Here is a 15,573-nt window from a genome sequence, read left to right as displayed (position 1 = left end):
CCATCAAAGGTTAGCAATCATTACAGTGGAGGAAACTTCTACTGCTGCCTATGTTCTACCTAAACATATCTGCAGAAGTATAACCTCATTTTCAAAAAAGGAAAAGATTCTTATTGTTTTGAGCTACCTTTTATCATCTGCGTTCTGTGCATATCCAGGCACAGAGTCTATTGTCTTGCATCATTTGATTTGATTCCTCCACTCCCTGCCATAAACTGTCCATTTAGCACATTACGTGTTTTAGCCAGTGTGAAACACATGCAGACTATATAGCCCCAAGGCTTGGGCAGGGGGAAAAACAACCCTAAATGTAGATGCGAGGAACAAAGCATAAATAATTTCCAAATTATTTGGGGGTACAGTTGTCTCATTGAACCAAAACAGTGCTTCTCTCAACTGAAATAGCAAAAACCACAGAACACAAGTTATGTTGGTGGGATTCGTGTGACTTTTAATTCTTATCTTACTAATGTTTTACAGGAAGTCTGAGGAGTAAAGACAGGGATGGAGTGAGGGAAAGGAAGAAGAGAAAGCATCTTTCCAGTTCCTTGAACCATTGCAGCAGGTCCTAGGATAAGAAAGTTTAGTAAAAGCATCACGCCCTGTTGTGAATGGAGATGTGTGACAGAGACCTGGCAACTCTTTAGGTCTGGTGGAAGTGAATGCAGACAGAGAATTAACCTGACGTCAAACTTGGCACATGTACGTGGAAGACTGGGCAATGCGGCTGCTACACAGTTGGGCAGATGAAAAGCTGACTCTCCAGAATGTACTTCCTAGCACGTGAGTAGGAGCATATGTACCCCTTCTCTAGTCTGGGCGTCGCTGCCTCTCCAGTAGGGAAGGGAGACCCCACCAACCATGAAGCAATGGGAAAACTGTTGGGCAGGACTCTTTTATTAAGACAAGAGAAAGATTTCTTTTTCATGTTTGCCGGTGGTGTTGATTGACCAGAGGTGACTTCTTTTACTTTTGGGCAGTAGCATTGTTTCTGGGGATAATATAATTACACTTAGCACTCTTAAAAGGCATAGGAGAGTAAAAGCAAGGCCTTGTTAGGACCTAGACTGTGGAAAAGGGGATAAGTGGGTTCTAAGGGTCAGGGTACGAAAGAGCTAATTCTAGATCACCACAAACGAACTGACACAGAGCAATGAGACCTTGGCTTTTCCCATCCACACAAATACTCACCTCTTCTAGCCTATACTACTAAATCTAAGGTCAGCTTAATCACAGCTTGGGACACTATTAGTGTGTTTCTAAAGTTAAAGTGAACAGCTACATTCAGAATAAAGTACTTTTTTTTCCCCCTAATTAAATGGATTTGAATAAGCTGAAAGCCTAAAATCTAGGGACTCCTTTCATTATTGTATTTGTTGGGGTGACCCTTAAAACTTATCACTGCTTTTTTTTTTCTTTTTTCTTTTTTCCTTACAGAATTGGAAGGACATGAAATGAGTAGGGAGAAGTCATTCCACGAATCACAGAAATGGTCAACATGCATCTAATTTTACCCATTGAACAGAGAGAGCTAAAGGGGGTAAGTTCTTTTGAGAAGAACCTAAATGTGTTTAAGGGGGAAGAATACTACACTAGCCTCTTTTTTTTTTTTCCTGAATGGAAGAAAGGATACAAGGAATTATGAGAGGTGGGAGGAAGTGTCCATTAAACAAACACCTATCACTTGTGAAGCAGTTTTGTCAGAATGGTGTTGGATGTGGACCATTGGTTTACCTTTGGCAGTGATCTTATGTTTTATGTACCTAGAGTGAGACTATATAGCGGGATAATGTCTGGGTATAGCGAGCAAATACAGGTTTTAATTTCAATTCACAGCAAATGACGATGATCACAGATTTAGCACCTTGATTTGTACTTCCTCTGTACCTGAATCATCTAATGCTGTGAAGCCTGAGCTTTAGGTGAGAAAGCGGAATTCTTAGATAACTCCTCTGTGGTTGTGCTAGGACTGCAGCTTGCTCCAACCTAAGGGGTGCTTTTCTTATTAGAGAAAGTAAGGATTCAATGCTAAATAGGAGACTGAAGCCTTGAAGACATTTTATAGTGGTGACAGGTGTTTTGGTTCAGGAATAGGCTCTTTAACAAGTCAAATGCATATTATCCCCTCTTAAGCATTAACCTTATTAAAGCAACAGAATTAAATTTTTTGGCTTGAAGTGGTACTTTCTTCTATATTCGATTTCTCGGTTTTCTTAGTAGATATGACCGTCTCCTCCAGTATTTCTTCAAAACTTTCTCCTATCTGGGAGGTTTTCTTAGAGGCCACCTTAGAAACCTCTTCCTCCTCCTCCTCCTCTTTCTTAAGAGACAGCCCAGTGGATGAGACTTTGGAGGTTGTAGAACTGAGGATTCTAGGTGGGAGCAGATAACCCGGATTGGGAGGTGGATTCAGCCCTGAAATGCTTAATCCACTGGTGCTAAAACGTGTCTCTTCGCCTTCCAGCAGTTTCCTGTAAATCCAACAGAGAAACATTCTTAGGAAGTCAACTTGCAACTTTTTTTGAGAAGAACTTAACCCCCCAGCTGCTATTCATTTTAGAAAGATTCCATAAGACTCTTCAGTTTCTTCATGAGATTGAGACCAATAAATATTGAATGCCAAGGCTCAAAGACTTGGAGTTTATCCAAGTTTAACTTGGAGTTATCCAGGTACACGCACACATGCACACTCTCACATCTTCAGCACCAGCTGTGTTTAAGGCACTGTCAAAGGGAAACCTATCCTATTCACAAATATGTTCAAAAAGGAATTTTTGTACAATTCTCCTTGGCCTCATCACACCCACTTTTGGCGTTTAAGAGTCTACAAAGCTAGAAGTAATGTTACTATTTAAAACCTTAAATGCAATAGGGATAAGGAGGTGCGAAGTCCACAAAGGAGGAAAGAACCGCCTAATTCAGCCTGAACTTGAGATTTGTACTTTTTTCAACGTACAAAGGGAATGGGACCAACAACACAAAAACCAGTAAATGAAACTGTTTCAGATACCAGACTTTTTCTCAGCCTCGCCTAACCAGCATCATAAGTGTGGCCCCAATACTTTGTTTCTCATAACTCTAATAATTTTTATGACCTTTTCTTTAAAATCAGAAACTCAAGAGCACCTGGGTGGCTCAGTCAGTTAAGCATCTGACTCTTGGTTTTGGCTCCGGTCATGATCTCACGGTTTCATGGGTTCAAGCCCCACGTGGGGCTCCACGCTGACCATGCAGAGCCTGCTTGGGATTCTTTCTCTCTCTCTCCCTCTCTCTCTCTCTCTCTCTCTGCTCCTCCCACACTTGCACTCTGTCTCTCTCAAAATAAATAAATAAACTTAAAAAAAAAAGAAACTCAAGACACTATCAAATACTCTTGGAGTTTTGTTTTGGAGTAGTATACATAGTGTAAAAGAAAAAAAAAATCTCTCAGATCTGGGTTGAAGCTGAACTCTTTCATTTACCAGCACTATGACTTAGAATAAGTTACACCGTCAGTCTGTGGTTCAAGTTTCCTCATCTGCAAAATGGAAATAATATGACTAGATAATTTAAATATAGTATCTAATATAGTGCCTGGCACATAGTAGTCATTCCAAAAATAGTAGCTGCTGTTACTACTTTTTTTTAAAGGTTCACTCAAACGTTGTTTGAGTAGAAATCCAGGGGGATACCTCACATATTAGGATGTTCTATATCGTATAAACCCTATTTTTAAAAGTTAGAGTCTGGTGGATTTTTTCTTTTAATCTTTTTTTTAATGTTTATTTTATTTTTGAGAGAGAGAGAGAGACAGAGACAGAGACAGAGCACAAGCGGGGGAGGGGCAGAGAGAGAGGGAGACACAGAATCCTAAGTAGGCTCCAGACTCCGAGCTGTCAGCAAGGATCCCAACGTGGGGCTTGAACTCATAAACCACAAGATCATGACCTGAGCCGAAGTTGGACGCTTAACCGACTGAGCCACCCAGGTGTCCCACAGTCTGGTGGATTTTATGTCAACCTCTGGATACTCACGTTATTTCCTTAAATCCTAGCAGAGGTAGGTAGACTACTCCAGGACTAGTAAGGTGGAGCTGAGATATAAACAAGTTGAAGGACAGAGGGGTCAGCTCACATGCACAGGGCCAGTGATGTCTTTCTTTCCTCATCCCCCCTCACCCATCAGAAATCAGAGAGACTGAAACCACTTTATCCACTTATTGGGGTAGTGTTGCCCCAGATGACTGGGCCTGGTTGGGTGAGCATCCCCTCTGAAATACCTGTAAGCGGCAATCTCAATATCAAGAGCCATTTTGACATTGAGCAAGTCCTGGTATTCCCGAAGGTGGCGAGCCATCTCACTCTTGGTGTTCCTCAGATCATTCTCCAGCTGCCCGATGCTATCCTGAAAAGTGATATATCCAACATATTTGAGCCAGCTGAAATTCAGTAAGATTTACACAAAGCAAGGATTCTCAATCCTGACTCCACATTAAAAATCTAGGCCTGTCCCCCGGCCCAGATTCTGACTCATTTGTTCTGGGGTGGGGTTCCAGGAACTGCATTTTTTCATAAAGGTTGGATGATTTGGGTGCATGGTCAGGGTTGGGCACTTCTACTGCAGGGCATATGGTTCTTGATTGAACATCGGAGAGATATTTTCTCTTTTTTAAATGTTTATTTATTTTTGAGAGAGAGAAAGAATGCTAGTGGGGGAAGGGCAAAGAGAGAGGGGGACAGAGGATCCGAAGCAGGCTCTGTGCTGACAGCGGAGAGCCTGATGCAGGGCTCAAACTCACAAGCCATGAGATCATGACCCTAGCTGAAGTCGAACACTTAACCAACTGAGCCACCCAGGTGCCCCCCTCTCTCTAACTTACTTATCATCCCTCCTTTGTTTGTTGTATTGCTGCTGAATAACTCCATCGTTGCATGTCTTTTCCAAAACCCAAAGCCTCAGGTTAGAAGCTTAGACTCAGAAAATTCCAACTGTGAAAAGCACAGAGGATGGCAAGTCTTCTCTGCCTCCATTCATTTTGATGGTTTCCTGGAAGTCTGCTACTCAATCATCTTACTGAAAGCATTTTACACAATACATAAGGAGGAAGCAGAAAGACTCCATAGAATTGTTTTAATACAAATGACAGATTTAAATTATATATTTAAAACAAAACTAACTAGGTTCATGTAATAGCTTTGCTCCAAATTCTCTCAGGTGCAAACCCAGGCACGGAAGAAAACTAGCTTTAAAGTTTTGATTCTTGAGCAGCCAGAGGATTTTTTTTTTAATGATTTATTTATTCCAAAAAAATTTTTTTTAACATTTATTCACTTTTGAGAGAGACAGACAGAGCACAAGTGGGGGAGGGGATTGAGAGAGGGAGACCCAGAATCTGAAGCAATCTCCAGGCTCTGAGCTGTCAGCACAGAGCTCGACTCAGGGCTCAAACTCACGACGGGAGATAATGACCTGAGCCAAAGTCAGATACTTAACCCGACTGAGCCACCCAGGCGCCCCAACAATTTATTTATTTTTATTTAAGTTTTTTCCTTTGTTTATTTTGAAGAGTGAGCAAGAGTGAGTGGGGGAGGGGCAGAGAGAGGGGGGACAGAGAAAATCCCAAGCAGGCTCCACACTGTCAGTGCAGAACCCGACACGGGGCTTGAACTCACAAACCATGAGATCATGACATGAGCCAAACAAAGTTGGATGCTTAACCGACTGAGCCACCCAGGTGCCCCCAGAGGATCTTTTCAAAACACAGCAGATTTTGTTGCTTACTTTCTTGAAACCTTCTAAGAGCTTTAGAATAAAGTCCAAACTCCTCGGCATGGTCTATACTATTCCCCTTGCTCAAAGTGTTTCAGCTACCTTGGCCTTTTTTGCTCCTTAAACTTACCAATGAACTTACTAAGTTCATTGCTGTCCCAGGCCCTGTAGGCTAGCTATTTCCTCTATTTGGAATGCTCTGTAGTGGGTCTTCTGTGGCCAACTCTGTGTCATCAAAGCTTCAGTTCAAACGCCCTCTGCTCAGATAGGTCTTCCTTTGTGTCTAATGGAGGTACCCTTTCCACACTGATCGAGCACGGTATTTTACCTCAAGCCAGGCCAGTAGCTAGCCTGGGCAGGGGCTTTGTGCAAATGAGAAAAAGGCAACTCCAGTGAGAGGACAAATTACAAGAAAGCACATACTTGAAAGTGGCCACTCTGCTCTTGGCTCTTATCATTATCTGAAATTTTCTTGTTCATTTATTTTCTGTCACCTTCCTTTATCTCATGGTTTTTCAACCTGGGAACTATTGACACTTTGGGCTGGATAATTCTTTGCTGTGGGAGGTTGTCCTGTGCATTGTAGGGTGTTTGGCAGCATCCCTGACCTCCACTAGTAGCACACCCCCTCCCTCCCAGTGGGGATAACCAACAATGTCTCTAGACATTGCTAAATGTCCCCTAGAAGGCAGATCACTCAAATCAAATGTAATTTACATGGAAACAGGGGCTGTTTCTGTTTAGTTCATCCCCGGCAGCCCAGATCCTAGCACAATGCACACTGAGACGCTCAATGAATAACTGTTAAATGAATGAACGGTGCTACACAAGCACTTTTCCTATGACCTGAAAAGATGTGAGCTAATAACCCATATAATTCAGTTGCAGCTTTGTCAACGTAAAGAACACAGCAATTTAGAGTAACTTTTGTGAATGAGTGATGCAAATAAACATCAGAAGTCTCAAGAAGTAAGTGGTGAGGGGCCCTCATAACTTCCCGTGTGGGAAGGATAAAGTGGTGGTGAAGGCAGTGCTGATAACATCAGGGGGTGCAGACTTCCAAATCAGGAGACTGCAGAAAGAATGAAAACTCATACCACCTACCTGTTCTATAAATATTGACAGGAATACCGCGAAAGAGAGACTCAATTAACTGAGGGGTACAGAGCAGGGAATGACAAGCAGTAGGGAAAATACATATTACACGGACAGCGATGGGAATATTCCAAAGTGTGTTAAGATATCATAAGGGCTTAAAATGGTTTTTACCAAAAATTTTACTTGATGGCTGTTACCAGAGTTTAAACTAATCTACAAACAAGTCTGCTAGTGAAGCATTGGGGGTAAGAGAGGCAACACTACCATGGTAAAGGGGAAAAGGGGAAAGGGGAGGAGGCTTTTCATCACGCGAAGTAGCAGGAGAAATGAAATTTGAGGAAAAGTGGAGGATTTCATCAGGATATTTGGGTTGTATTTCTTGCCCTGCCACAAATACCCAACATACCTCAGTCAGTTTTCTATATTTTAGTTTCTTCAAAACTTTCATTTCTACATATGGAAAATTATAATGTTTATTCTTTCCTGAGATATACTGAGATCCTCAAGTTAGGATTCCAGCTTAAGGGACCTCACGTTACTATATGAGTCTATTATCTGTTAAATTAGATAACAGGCATTAGAACAGCACTTGTCACATAGAAATTGCTCAGTAATTGCTAATGATTTTTATTACTGTTAATATCATACCATGTGACTCTATACCCTTTTTAATCAAATGGACAGATTAATCATGTGTCCTCCCTACAACCCCTTGGATCACTAAGGAAAGCAATATATAATAAAACTTTAATATTAGATAGTTGAAGGCATATTCCTTAAAGCACCAGATTTAAAAAAAAATTTTTGAACAAAGACCTTTCTAAAGTGGCTTCTACCATTTTTTAAAAGTTTTTATTTTATTTATTTTTTAAATTTCTTTTTTAACGTTTATTCATTTTTGAGAGACAGGGAGAGACAGAGCATGAGTGGGGGAGGGGAAGAAAGAAAGGGAGACACAGAATCTGAAGCAGGTGCAGGCTCTCAGCTGTCAGCACAGAGCCCAACTTGAGGCTGGAACCCACGAACCGCGAGATCATGACCTGAGCCGAAGTCAGATACTCAACCGACTAAGCCACCCGGGGAACCCCTAAAGATTTTATTTTTTAAAGTAATCTCTACCTCCAATGCAGGGCTCAAACTCACAACCCCAAGATCAAGAGCTGCACACTCTGGGGTACCTGGGTGGCTCAGTCAGTTGAGCTCAGGTGATGATCTTGCCAGTTTGCCTTTCAGCATGGACCCGCTTGGGATCTTCTGTCCCCGTCTTGCACTCTCCCAAAAATAAATAAATGAATAAATGAATGAATGAATGAATGAATACATAAATAAATTAAAAGAGCTCCACTCTCTACCAACCAAGCCAGCCAAGCACCCCACTTGTACCATTCTTAATTAGGACATAAACATAATGCAACCTTTCTTAGCAACCATGGGTTGTGATAATGATCAATTATTTTTCTATAGTTCTATGATGTCTTTTATCTTCTAGGTCAGCTGAGGTATATCAGGTTAATTTTATCCTAAATGGCCCCAAAGACCAGTGTTTGCATTAGTGCTTGTTACTTATTGGTTTTCTTTGCTCTGAAAGTGAAACTAATGCTACTTGTCCTTGATGATGACTGACTCCATTGGTCCCTCTTCTCTATCTTGCAGCAGGCTTGAAATTCAAATGACAAAGTGCTTTAGAACCATGTAAAGTAAGAATGAGTAAGTGAGGGGCACCAGAGGGGATCAGCTTACCAATATGTGATTTGAGGTTAGATGTTTTGTCTCATCAGGGGGTTAGTAAGGTCCTTTTTCTTTTCTTTTTTCTTTTTCTAAGTTTATTTATTTATTTTGAGAGAGTGGGAGAGAGGGGGAGAGGGGCAGAGAGAGAGGGAAAGAGAGAGAATCCCAAGCAGGCTCCACACTGTCAGCGCGGAGCCCAACGCAGGCCTCAAACCCTCGAACCGTGAGATCATGACCCGAGCCAAAACCCCAAGAGTCAGATGCTCAACTGACTGAGCCACACAGGTGCCCCAATGTGGTCCTGTTTTTGTTTGTTTGCTTCAGAGCTGTGTTTGCTGAATAAGAGGTTGTTGGGAGTTGAGTTCTAGATAGAGGAGATTTCCTTGAATTTTTATGTTATACATTTCATACATTTATTTTATGGATCAGAGTAGACAAAAAGCACAACTTGGCTCCTTTCAGAAGGAATTGGGCTGACTGCTGACCATTGCTCTTCAATGTCTAGTCCCTTTGTTTGTGCTCTCTTCCCCCACACCAGGCTGTCTTGCATTGCCCTTCAAAAGCCCTGCCAAAGATGGCCTCCAGCTGGAAAACTGAGCAGAGCGCTGCAGTCTGCCCCCTCCCCCAACCACGCAGCTGCTGCTGGCTTAGCCTGAGGGAATGGCAGAGAGGCACTCCCAGTTCCAGCTGGGGTCTCTCCTGGAGTAATAGCTAAGACAAGTGCTGAGCATCTTCCCAAGGCCTGGAAGGATGCAGATCAGGAGTAAGAGAAAGAAATGGCCACACAAGCATCTGCACGGGAGAAAAGGAACCACAAACAGTGCTATGGGTTTCATCACTTTTAGCAGCCCTCAGCAAGGTGAGCAGTAGTGAACATAGCACAGTTTGAATAAAAGAGTTCATTAAGAATTACTGGGTGGGGAGAGGGGATTTTTATATGTGGACCACCCATATGCCTTATTCTCCTTCCTGTCTTTGCTTTCTCCCCCCACCCCCCACCCCACCATACTTTAAAATCTTGCATATTATGAGCTAGTGTATATTGTGAAATGCGGTTTAGGTCAGCACACCTCCAAATCAGTCTGAGGAACAATAGAATGCAGCGCTTTTACTGAAATTGCATATTTTCCTGGACCCCACCTGTGAACAACTGAATCCAGTTGGGAGTAGGGGTAGGCCTCAGAATCTTTTTGTTAAGCCCCCAAGTGACCTTGGTGGATCAATGGGTTTAGGAACTACTAGTTTAAATTTATTTCTGTGAGGGAGCAATCAAGGTAGCCCTGGTGACAACAATACAGTAAGGCAGAGAGGGGCAAAAACCAAACCAAACCAAAAACACATGGAAGAACTAAAAAAAAAAAAAAAGGACCAAATGTAGTTTCTTTTGAATTCTAATTTCAGAGATAAATCTATTGAGCCATAGACTTATCTATCAGCCACTGTTACCCCAATCTCTAAGGGGCCAGCCCCTTCTTGCTATTTCATTAGGTTATATTCCAATCTCATACTGGAGAGAAGAGGGCAGACTTGGCTCATCTCCCTGGGGAGCATTAACTAATGGTGAGCTTGATTGTTCAGCAAGGTCTTTCAAGGAAAGCTTTGGCTTTCCAAGACCATAATACAGGGCCAAGGCCACCGGTATCCTGAAAAAATATCCTTAGATGTCTTTGGCAGAACAGGGCCTCTAATGGTGATGAAGCAGCTGTGCAGGAACCAGCTTCGCCCTGGGTCAGAGATGGAAAAGGGTTCAGCTGGAGGGTGGCTACATTTGGATTTTGAAGACAACGGTCCTAGCTCTTCATAATTTCTCCTGTCACCTGATTTGGACTCTCATATGTCATTGTGTACTTACCATGTCACCTTGAATCATTCTTTACCCTTTCAAAAGTGTAATAAGCTTTTCCTCCTTGAATAGGCTGTCAGCATTCCAGGCATGGAAAATGTGACTTTAATGGGGCCTTCCTCTGCCTCTTAAGAGGGTGGCAATCTTGCAAGGGAAAATGGGTCTATCACTCATCTTTGAAGCAGAAGAAAGAGAACCGCCTCCCATTACTGCAGTGAAAAGGGAGTAGGGAGGGGTGAGAGGGCAAGAAAACAATGGCTGAATCTCATTGTGGAGAAGGAGGCTTTTCATCTTAGCACTGCCAGAATTGTTGAGAAAACAGCCAGAGGACACCCCTGTGACTTCAGGCCTTCAGGATCAGCAGGTGAGGATGTGAGCCCCTCACAGGACTTCAGCCTGAAGTCCCAAGGGGTAGGAAATAGCTTTCTGTTGTCTCATCTCCTCTTCCACTCCACCAGCAGGTCCACTGAGGCTTTGATGGCTCAAGCTGATGGGGGCAGCACTGCAGAGCTGCAGATGCCGCAGTTTCTGTTGTTTTGTTAGTTTGCTTGTTTCCTGTAGACTGTATCTGGATGACCCTACTATTGTCTAACACTGAAAGCCTTTTAAAGCAAACAAAACAAGTCAGACAGTACTGTCACTACCGCTTAGAATGTAGGGCTATACCAAACAAACAGAGGGCATGGCAAAGCCCAATTTAGATGACAGTTGCAGTTGTAGATAAGTTATTCTTTTTGTAGAAATACTGGGCTAGCCCTTCAGAAGACCACCTACCTCATCTTTTGACGCTTCTAGAACACATGAAGTCTCAATTAACTAAATGTAATTAATTCAGGCCATGCAGGGGCTAGACCATATACTGAAACATTCAAGTTACAGCTTTTGAAGCAGAACAGAAGTATTTACTTGAATTGTGCTATAATTCCAAATGAACCAAAACAAATGGTCCAAGCAAGCTTTCTTCCTTAAGTAACGGGGGTAGTTTATAATGAACAACAAACATATACTTGCACACCGATAATAATTCTTTAGCTGTAGACTAACATAGTACTTTCAAGATTTCACTCCTTTCTTGGTTCTATTTTATTAATGTTCCCAAACCCTGTTAATTTCATCAAATGTAAGCTTCAATCTTTGCTAGAATGAATTATTGAAAATTTCTGAATTATTACCATTCTACCCAATGGAGCTTTTATTGTACCTTGAAATTGAATCACACTATTTAGATTCCTTTATTTCCCTTGCCTCTGTACCCTCTGTGGTTATAAGCCCAGAATGTCCTATATAGTAGAACCGAAGATGCAGTCGCCTTTGTTTGGAGACAAAAAGGAAGAAAGATCCAGTCAATACCTTCACAGGAGCTTAGAGGACACGCAAAGATGGAAAAAATAAGCGGCCTATAACAAAGATAGGACCATCCATCTCTGTGATTTACCACATGCATTTAGGTTGGAAAATTATTAAGGAGATGTGAATTTTCAAGTGAGACCTCACTGCTGCTGAGCACATTAAGCGTTTTTTGTTAAGTGCTAAGCCATCCATGACAGTGAAAATTGATGCTGTCCACGAGGTGACCTTTGATTGCAGGTAGCTAGGACTGATGTGATGGTGTTGCAGATAGGAAAAAAAAAAAAAAAAAAAAAAGCCCAAAGCACTTAATTGCCTAGAGAGTCATAACTGGGACATGAGACGAGAGAGACATCATTTCTGAGATGGAAAGAACTCTAGATCAGCACCGAGGACAGCGCCCCTGACCATTCCCATTTGCTAAGCGGTTTAAAGCTTTCTTTAGCAGAAATATCCGTAGGTCCACAAGGAAACTGGGTGTGTGCGCGTGTGTGTGCGCCTGTGTGCGGTGGGGGGAAGGGGAACAGGGGGCAGAGCAGAGCAGTTGTGACTAGCCCAATCATCCAGCTCCTTGGCTCCCAATCTCTAGACTCTTTTGAAGGCAAAAGTCAAGAAAATGGGATAGAACCCTTCCCAGTTCAGTCCAGCATTCTCTCTAGGGCAGACCATAATCCATAAATATCAATCCCGGGGCGCACAGAAAGAAAGCCTTTCAAAGTCAACCAAACAAGTCAGACAGCTGAGACAGCACTGTCAACCATGAGAGGCTGTAACCCACCTGCATTGGGTTCACTCCTACTTTTGGTGGGGGACTGTTCTTCAGATCGCCAGGGTGTTTATGTCCACTTGCGGACAGGGAGGCATGAATTAGATTTTTGGACTCTGAAAAACTTAAACTTAAGGGATTTTTCTAAAAGGTCTCTGACAGGGACGTGACGGGCAGGGACAGAGGGTGGCCAGGACTCTAGAATTAATGGTATAGACTCCAGGGCTCTTTGTTTGCCTCCAGTTGGAGCTCTTCCTCTTCCCTTCCCTCCCCTCCTCTCGGTTCCTAGAGCTCCAGTTGTGTGGGAAAGCGCAGGGAGGTGGGGGAGAGGACAGGGCGCCCCCTCCCTTTGCAGCGTTCCAGCTCTTACCTGGTAGCTAGCCACCTCTGCACTGTGCCGCTCCTCCAGCTCCAGGATCTGCCTCTCCAGGGACTCATTGGCCCCACGCAGCCCTTCAATCTCGATGGTGCGGGCCTGCAGCTGGCGCCGGTACTCGTGAATCTCCTCACGGCTTGCCCGGATGGCCTCGGTGCTGCGCGCTGCCTGCTCGTTCAGGTTGGCAAACTTGGACTTGTACCACTCCTCGGCTGACTGGAGGTTCTTGGCAGCCAGGGACTCATACTGGGCGCGGATCTCCCTCAGCGCCGAACTCAGGTCTGGTTTGGCCACAGCCACGTCCACCTCGGCCGCGGCCTGCGACGACGCCTGCAGCGTGGCCAGCAGCTCAGCCACCTCCTCGTCGTGCACCTGGCGCACGAAGGCCAGCTCGTCCAGCAGCGACTCCACCTTCTTCTCCAGGTCCAGGCGGGCCAGCGTGGCGCCGTCCACGTCGCGCTGCTGCGCCTTCAGGGCGCGCTCCGCGCCTTCGCGCCCTCGGCTCTCCTCCTCGCAGCGCGCCCGAAGCCGCTGCACCTCCTCGGCCAGCCCGTCGCGCTCCAGCAGGGCCTGCGCGCGCGCCGAGCTCGCCTCCTCCAGCTGCGCGCGCAGGTCGCGCAGCTCGCGCTGGAAGAGCTCGCCGACGCGCGACGGCTCGGCGTGGCGCTGTCGCAGCGCGGCCAGTTCGGCCTCGAGCGCGCGGTTCTGCGTCTCCAGCTGGTGCACCTTCTCGATGAACACAGCGAAGCGGTCGTTGAGGCCCTGCAGCTGCTCCTTCTCGTTGGTGCGGATAATCTTGTACTCATTGGTGCGCGCCGCCGCCTGACTCAGGTCCAGCCCGTCGGATGCCGGGGCCCGGCGGTAGGCTAGGCCCAGGCCGAGCGACGAGGCCGAGGAGCAGGCGGCCGAGGAGGCGACATTGCAGCGGGACAGCGACTGCGAGCGGAAGCTACCCGCGCCACCGGCGCTGGAGAGGCGCGAGGATAGGCGAGAGCCATCTCCAAACACCTTGCGGTAGGAGGAGGCGCACAGGTAGTGCTCCGAGCCGAAGCTCATGGTGCTGGGACCAGGGCCGGGAGAGCGGCTGCGGCTGAAGGTCCAGAGGAGAGAAGAGGTGCGCCAGACGGGGCGCGGCTGGGCGGTGTGCACCGGGTTTTAAGGCGCCGGGGCTGGGGCGGTGCGTTGTGGGCGGAGCTCCTGCTCCGGGTCTGGCGGAGAGAAGGAAGGGGGGCCTTCAGGAGCGGGGGCGGGGAAGCGCAGTGACAACTGCAGCTGCGCGCGAGGCGGACCCAGGGCGCGGAGACAAAGCGATTTGCGTAGGAGCCGCTCCCTGTCCGCAGCGCCCCTCCCCAAGAATTGTGTGGTTTGGAAGTGACTTGAGCGGAGGGGTGCCTAAACGACTGGGGTTTCCCATCCGGACACCACCCGGCTCTGTCGTTTCCCTTGACCCTGTTCTCCTTGCCCCCTTTAACCCACCCGGAGTTAGGGTTTTCTGGGAGGTGTCCCGGACGCCAGCCCATCCCTACCCAGGAGCTCCTGAGGGTGAGGCACTGTTTTTCCAGTTAAGAGTGGGGACTTTGTCCCTTCCCTCAGGCTTTGTCCCTTCCCTCAGCCAGCTCGGGGTTCCCAAGGGGTAGAGTGGGTCTACGTCAGAGAGCATCTCATCAGCCGTTCCTCTGCAGCTCTCGCGGAAGCGCCCAGGGCAGGTGGCTGGGCGGAATGCCTGTGACGCCCCCGGAGAAGGGCGGGGAGGGGGGGGGGCGGATAGATAAAGAACATGGGCCCGAGAAGCGGATAGAAGCGGAAAGAAGTGGAGGTCAAAGAGCTGGGATGGCTGCAATGGGCAAAACTGAAATGCCCCTGACATTTGTATAAATGAACGGGTTTTCCACCCGCAGACCACACAGCTCTGTCGCTTCCCTTGACCCTGTCCTCCTTGCCTACACCCGGAATTGGGTTTGTTTGTTTGTTTGTTTTTAGGGGGAATCCTGTATGCCCATCCCCACTCCGGATCTCTGGATGGAGATGGATTCAGCACAGTCCCCACCACTCTCCATTGAATAACACCCAACTTCTTAATTCATTTACTTTACTTATCCAGCCCTGTAGGTGCTAGAGATTTCAGGCTATGTAAATCCTCATCTGGTTTAGCCGCGACCTTTCCTGTGTGGATCTCTCCTTGGACAAAAGAGGTCTCTGCAAGCATTAAACTCCAGGAGTGGGGAAGGGTGCTGGCCACATGGCTGGCCTCCTTTATCGCACAGGGTGTGGGATGGGAGGAGGGGTAGTCAAGGAATGGGACCTGGAGAGATGAAGGCTGGGAGGAGTCAGTGTAGGATCTGTAGTATGCACTCACCTTCTAGCTTATTGTATGTCTCAGGATGTGGTTATGGCTTAGGAGAGGAAGTAAGAAGAACTTTTTAGTAAACCCCAGAATTCCAGACTGCAGGCCTTTCTTGGTTTGGAATCTCAAGAATGTAGTTCTAGGATAAGTTTTAACTTTGTGGGTGGAAATATCACCTGAGACAGACCACTAAAGGAAGGGAGAAGGGGAGTCCATTGGGACTTTGAAACATATTTCTTGGCTTTATGCTTGATGTCATGGAAAATGGTCAGGCTCTGCCACAGCCTGTCTCCCTGGTTCCTCATCGCAGACTGAGACCTGCA

General features: G+C 45.9%; 1 protein-coding gene across 3 annotated transcripts in view; it reads right to left on the bottom strand.

The window, feature by feature from the left end:
- Positions 1 to 372: 372 nt before the first annotated feature.
- Positions 373 to 15,573, bottom strand: part of INA (internexin neuronal intermediate filament protein alpha) — a 59,234-nt gene continuing 44,033 nt past the window's right edge. For 2 of the 3 annotated variants that reach the window (XM_042908235.1, XM_042908237.1), the window contains exons 2-4: positions 12,901 to 14,114; positions 4,259 to 4,383; positions 373 to 2,471 (exon numbers count right to left, since the gene is read on the bottom strand). In XM_042908235.1, coding sequence (XP_042764169.1) covers positions 2,159 to 2,471; positions 4,259 to 4,383; positions 12,901 to 13,962 — 1,500 coding nt within the window. In that variant the 5' untranslated portion in view covers positions 13,963 to 14,114 and the 3' untranslated portion in view covers positions 373 to 2,158. Of the gene's footprint in view, positions 2,472 to 4,258; positions 4,384 to 12,900; positions 14,115 to 14,432; positions 14,497 to 15,573 lie in introns of those variants that run through there. The other variant, XM_042908236.1, reaches the window with a different exon arrangement.

Source organism: Panthera leo, chromosome D2 (genome assembly GCF_018350215.1).
Source record: "Panthera leo isolate Ple1 chromosome D2, P.leo_Ple1_pat1.1, whole genome shotgun sequence".
NCBI classification, from domain to species: Eukaryota; Metazoa; Chordata; class Mammalia; order Carnivora; family Felidae; genus Panthera; species Panthera leo.
Note: the sequence above shows the minus strand (reverse complement) of the source record. Positions and strands in the feature narration are given on the sequence as shown.